General features: G+C 43.2%; 1 protein-coding gene across 1 annotated transcript in view; it reads right to left on the reverse strand.

Moving 5' to 3' along the window:
- Positions 1–3697: 3697 nt before the first annotated feature.
- The window catches only part of SRGAP2 (SLIT-ROBO Rho GTPase activating protein 2), a 94111-nt gene continuing 91082 nt past the window's right edge, over positions 3698–6726 (reverse strand). The window contains exons 24-25 of the mRNA XM_009997521.1: positions 6596–6673; positions 3698–4081 (exon numbers count right to left, since the gene is read on the reverse strand). Of these exons, the coding sequence (XP_009995823.1) occupies positions 3698–4081; positions 6596–6673 (462 nt within the window). The remainder of the gene's footprint in view (positions 4082–6595; positions 6674–6726) is intronic.

The raw sequence follows: 6726 nt of genomic DNA on the forward strand, positions 1-6726 counted from the left end.
ACAGAAGAAGAGAAATAAGGCAGCAAACTCCATCTGCAACAACTGCTTTTGTCTTAATATTGCTAGAGCTCTAGCCCAGGTGCCTGCTCACCCGGTACCAAGTGCAAGGTGGGGAACCAGAACAGATGGAATTTCTTGCCAAATTCTGAAGTGTTTTGATTAAGTAAAGAAATTTACGAGAACTCGGTTATCTTAACCTACTTTTGTGCAAGAACAACCTTGCCTTAAAAGAAAAAGAAATCAACAAAAACTCCCCAAACCCAACAGATGAGGTATTCAGCACAGGAAACCCAAAGACTCTTTTTGAACAGGTATCAAAATACATACATATACAACTGTTGGTTTTTTTTTTCCTGCTGTCACAGTGCACTCTAATTATTGAATCACTTTCATTGCAACAAAATATCCAGTACAGATAAAGTGAGAGAGTCTGATCATGTCCCACTGCTTTGACATGAGAAACAAATTTACAAGTTAGAAACTGCGAGCCTTTGGATTACCTTAGAGAGGCAGAAATTTAGCAATGGTTAAAGCACACTGCTCAATTCCCAACTAGGGAAATAAAACATAAAAGGTTAGAGCTTCAGAAACTATTAAGATTGATCACCTAAAATGGCATTTTATTTTAAAAGTTTTGCTTTGGATTATTTCAATCCAACATCTGATGAACAAGAATCCTTTGTTCATACAAAGCACTATCAAACAGACGTACGTTATTCCAGTTATCAAACACTTCTTGTCTTTATATTTGACACAAACATTACATAAAAGTCATGAAAGAGAATTTCCATGGAAGAGCTAATATTTCTCCTGAATAGGAAGATATGAAGTAACATTGATACCTCCCCAAGCAAACCACTGTGTTGTACTTGTCCACTCTACATCAGTCTCTCCTACAAGACGCCCGCTGGTTGTGCAGGGAGCGGTGCTGACATTTCCAGTTTCTCCTTCCCACTCTCCTGCAGCTCATAAAACACTTGTGGCAAATGTTCTCTCAGCCTTGTATGTTCACAGAGTGAAGCAGACAAGCTACGAGTTTCCCTTTTTTTGTTTTTCTTTTTTTTGTTTTAGTCTTCCATGTGTGTGTGGATTTTCAGCTGGCCCAGGGCACGTGGAAGCAGAAGGACGATCTTCAGCCTGCTGTATTGCTTGTAAGTGGAAGTGTCAATCACAGTGCACACCAAAATTCCAGTTGAGTTGCTCAATACACAGGTTATCCTGCTAAGCAGATTCCCCTTGACAGTAGGATTGTCCCAGAGCTGTGGATGCTAGAGATAAGCACAGTAATTCATATACAGACACTTGCTGTTACAGTCACCTGAAGTGTTTTTTAAATCTTAATTTCCATTCATACTTCAGACCTCAAAGATAGAAAAGAGCATCTCCTCCAAATGTGCTGTGCATGGTTGGACACTTATTCTTAGAAACAGGAATGCTAGGCATAAAAATATAAAGAAAATAAGGCATTACAAATGAGTCAAAGTAAATGTACAGAGATCCTGCTCTTGACACAGATTAATTTTGGTCATTTGTGACCAAAAAGAAAACAAAGCAAAAAACTCCCTAAAGTAAATGCCAGAAAGTTCTGCCTGAGCAAAAAATTACAAGTTTGATTCTATTTTTCCCCAAAAGAACAAGTGATTCCTTGGTGGTAGAAGTCCATCAGAACCTGAGAGCAAAGGTGGCTGGTTGCACCGTTGGGGAACAGGGTTAAGGTCCAGTGACAGTCACACATGTACTGCTGGGCTTCCCAAGGGGAGCTGCTGCTACAGATCAGCTAAGGAGAAATTAATAATATAGAGTGTTCTCACTGAAATCTTTCTGGCATTCCCCAAATTTCCTATGTTCTTAATTTAGGGCCCAGAGAAAGTTTGTTCTCTTCAAATCCCATCACTTACACGTGTGAGATGGCGTGTGTGTGGGGAGGGACAGGGACACAGTAAAACTCACTTCATTTCTCCCAGTTACATCCTGAATGAATCTGAAAAGCAAATTGAAGAAACTGCTCTTAGAAATGTAAGTTTCGTTTCTTCTTTTTAAATTACTAAGTGCCAATTAATTAAAACGAAATTGCAGTCACATGGAAGGTAAGTGTGAGAAATCACACATTTCAAAGAAACTCAGTTAAACGGGAAAAGAAAAATGACTTTTCTTGTCTTTGCCTGAATTTATCTGATGAAAACATAAGATGTGCAGCTTTTTTTTTTTTAAATCCCAGGAAAGTTTGGGAACAAGGTGAACTGAGGGTCAGGCAGGGTCTCCTCTCTGGAAAGCCTGCAAGATTTTCTTCACTGTTGCAACTGGTACAGGGTTTTTTTTAAAAAGAATTAAATCAAGGTGAGCATCGTGGACAATTCCCAGCAGAGCTCAGAGTTCATGCAGCCTGGGAATGGCTGAAGCATTTGCTGCCTACCAGAGAAATGCAAAGATTAAAAATTCATTCCCATGTCTGCAAGGCATGCCAGCCTACCAAGGAACACATTGGGAAGCCACTCCAGAAGCCACATGCTGTCATGTCACTGTTCCCAGCAGCGTCTGCTCTACAAGAGCTGAGATCCCTAGAGCAGTTCACAGCAGTCACAGCCACCGACTGAAGCACTTGCAACCAGAAAGAAGGAGAAGATAAAAAGCTTGAGAACTTCTGATTGAAGTTTTTACAGTGCTTGTAAGTGGGATCTTGGTAAGGATCCATCTTGATAAGGATCCATCTTGATAGATGATGAAAAGAAGAACATGTGCGTTAGTGAATGAACTCCCAGCAGAGAACGCTTTGTTTTCAAAAGTTAACTTGTTTTTACATTCAGTCTCCTGAGACCACACACCACATCGTAGCCTACAGGCTGAAAATTACACTGAAAAACAACAAAGCTGGTTTAAAATACGGGTGAGCAAAGGGGGGAAACAGCTAGATTGTCCATAAGCAACAACTGGGCTCTTTCTTGTGCTCCTAAACCTCAAGAACATGTTTGTTTATATTTGCACAGACACATATTACGTATAACTCCACAAAATCTAAGAGTGTTCCAGAGTAAACTAGTTTTCATGACAAGTGTCGACTAAAGGATGAGGCAGGATGGCCAAAAGCTTTGGCCCTGCAGGAAGAGGAATGGGGGAACAAACAAACAAAACCAGAGGATGTGATGGAAGACAGACCCTTAACCACCATGGCACCAGCAGGCGACGTCATCATCATCATAATGCACAAGAAACAGGCATGTCCAAGCTCCACGTAACCAGTGGCACCAAAACATGCAATAGACTAAAATCTATCCTATTGTTTCCCTGCAATAAATGAAAACACAGAATATATAAGTCACTACACCAGGATTCAAAAACATGGTGCCACTAGGCATTTCTCTCAGTGGCCAAACACCTGAACAAGGCATCAACTAGAAACCAAGCTCCAGCTTATCGCTTTGTGAGTGTTTTCCTCCTCAGCTTCACAGTGACCTGAGACTGGATTTCCCAAGCGTGGCATGAACTGTTCTGCCTTACAAACATCACTGATGGGGGTCCATGGGACGAGGTTGTTCCCACTTGGTTTACTCCCAGGAAGTGCTCCCAGCAATAAGCAGCAGTTCACAACTAACCTCCAGAAGTTCAAAAATGGTTTTGTTAAATAGGAATTTTAAGGTCTTTAGCAGAGTCTCTTCATCTGAACCAAGACAGTTACATCCACAGAGCAGCATCGAGTTTGTCAGACAGTACAGGACTTGTCAGTAGGCTGCTGAGATGCAGAGGAGGCAACGCCAGGGCTCGTGGCATTTGTTTTGGGGAACACTGCAGGCTTGGGCCGCGTGGCCGGTGGCTTCACCTGGGTGGCCATTTTGACCGACTTGACTGGCCTGAAGGTGCAGGGGATGTCCCCGGCCGTGCTGGCACTGCGCTGGAAAGCTGGCTCAGTGTCCTTGAGGATCTGAGTGTGCAGAGGGCTGGAAGGTTCCGAGGTGGGGGCCACCACTGGAGAGGTTTTCAAAGGCTCCAGGGTGTCGAGGACAACATCTGGCGTGTGCTTTACGCTGCTTTGCCTTTCCAGCTCCCGCAGCTCGTTCAGAGCAGAGTTCATAGTAGCTTCAATATCCTGCAAACACAAAAGAGAAACCAAGTGAATAACAGAACCCAGGCACAGAAAGACAGAGATAAAAAGTCAGACTTTGAGAGCAATGTGTTTGTTTTCAGCCAGTAAACACCAACACTCAAATCAAGTGGAGGGTCGAGGACTTTAAAGTGTCAAAGTGAAACCCACACCAAGCTATGCAGCCTTACAAACTGAACCCAATAAGCAGGAATATTTTCCATCAACAGGGAGCAAAATAATTGCTAGCACTTTCTTAGTGCTAATCTGGTCCTGAAGCTGCTTGGACTCCAAAGATGAGTGCAACCCCAAAATGCAGCAATGACCAGAAGAGCATGTGATTCCAAGTATTGGGATCCACTCTTGTACTTTGTGTCATAGGAGATTCAGGAAACTAAACTATTGAAGAAAGGATTGATGATTTTGACACTGGCTGACAGGCCACACATCAAACCCTGAAATCCTTGTGTGCTGTTGCTGCCTCATTGATTTTCCTGCTGTCCAAATTCTCTTCCCTTCCCAGAAAGGTATCACATGAGACTCCACATTTCAAATGTTTTAGAGAACACAAAAGATATCAGAAACATCTAGAAATTCAAGTTGGCACTTCTCCTTCCTCTTACAAAATACTAGTTATCAACAACCGAATAAGAACTTTTGAGATAAAAATGGGGCTGTTCTGTTCTCAGCTGCAGCAGGACCTACATGTTTGCTGTGGAGCCCACAGGGGTGCAGAACTCACTGGAGAGAGAAGAGCTCGGCCTTTCGGTGACTCACAGCTTGGCTACAGCTTTTTAGCTTCCTTAGAGGTTTTTCAGGGGGTGGGGAAGGTAAATCAGTCAAGGAATGGTGGAAGAAACCAGAGACAGTAATCTGACACCTCCAAGTCTATCTTGAGGCCAGGCAGATTTTACTTATGAAGTTAGGGAAAATATGTAAAATGCAGGATGATTCTTAGATGGTGTTTGAAGAGATACTACAGGGCAAAGAGAAACACTGATTCATTACAGCTTCCCCCCCCCTTTTTTTTTGTTTTCCCCTCCTCTTTTCTCTTTCTCCCCAGACTCTTCTCCAGAGCAGACAATGGAGTAAATGTTCTTGCAGGAGGAGGAGACAGAACAGCTTCAGTTAAAGCTTAATTGAAAAAACAAAGAAACTGATTTATGTCAACCAAAGGTTTGGAAGGACAATGAAATATGAAGACAAGAACCACATATTATAATTCCACTGGAATAAACGGGCTAAAGATATTCATAACAGCAAAATACAACTTTCCATCAGAGTATGTATCAGATTTTTATTTGGACCTTACTTATTACTTGATGTTGCTGTTTTGTTAATACAAAGGATGTTTAATTTTCATGTATCTTCCCTTAGCTCTTTAGAAACCTACAAGCTCCTGAACAAGGCAGAGAAGTCAGGTCTCCCAGGGCTGGCTTTGTAATCTGAGCCCCAAGCATTCCTTGGCTTTAGAGAGCTCCATCCCAGACTGAGAACAGTTGGTCCAGGACACTGCATGTGCAGGCACATCTAACAGCTCGGAGTGGGAGAAAGGGACAATCCTTCATGGAACAGGGATATCCCTAACATTCACTTAATTCACCCCATCAGGAGCTGTCACTTGTTCAAATCTAAGTCTGGTTTTCAACTGGTTTCTGTTCTGTTTGTGACACCACGGATGCAAAGGCACCACTGGTGTTTTGGGGAGCAGTGACCAGCTGCTGTGGCAGCATCACAGTCGAGAGGCAAAGAATCTGCAATGGACCAGTCTGTGTCAAAATCAGCAAAGGTGAAGCGAAGTCCTAAGAACACCTTTCCCTTTAGGCTGAGGTGAGGGTTTCTTCTTGTCTGGCCATGTTTGCTCCATCCCAAGGCAGGGCTCCTTGTGAAGCCAAAGTGCAGCTGCAGGCACGTCGGGAGCCTGCTGTGTTTCGAGGCACTTGTCTAAATAAATAACTAATGAAAACGAGCAGTATTATGTTCCTAGTTGGTTCCTAATCACACACACTGAACCCTGCAAGCACATAAAGATGCCACTGTCAGCACTGTACAACTCGGCAGCCTGCTTTTATTTTGACTGTACTACTCCACATGCTCCCAATGTCTAACCACAGGCAAGTCTGCACAACTGACAGGAGAATGTTAAATCGACACTAAAGACTTAATTTTCTCATGTCTTGAAGTTATGATTGTTTAATTTTTTGCTGACAGCTTTGGAATCTGTGTGACTTTCTGAAATGGACGTTTTTATTGTTGAAACTAAATTCTGAATAATGAACAGGGCCAAGTTCTTCAGGAGGAAGGACCCAACTGTTTATCTTCCCTCCTGAAAGCAGCCTCAGTGACTTACACAAAGCGAGGTTGAAAGCCCAGACTCAAGCTGTGGGGAGAGTTAATATTGCATTACAAGGAGGGAGAGGATAGGAGATTAAAATCAGACTTTGCATTAAAGCACTTCATTGTATCCAGCATCCCCTGAGCTTCCAAAGGAGCCCTGCCAGGCAGAGCCCTCCTCTTTACCTGTGCAATGACTTCGGGGTCCATGGGCCGGTGGTTGTTGAAGCTCTTGGACCTCCCCGCGGTCACAGCCTTGCGGACCTGCGGGCTGTCCAGCCTGCTCTTCAGGGACGAGTGGCGGGTGGGAGAAATCA

This window comes from Chaetura pelagica, unplaced genomic scaffold (assembly GCF_000747805.2).
Source record: "Chaetura pelagica isolate M959 unplaced genomic scaffold, ChaPel_1.0 scaffold215, whole genome shotgun sequence".
Lineage (NCBI taxonomy): Eukaryota > Metazoa > Chordata > Aves > Apodiformes > Apodidae > Chaetura > Chaetura pelagica.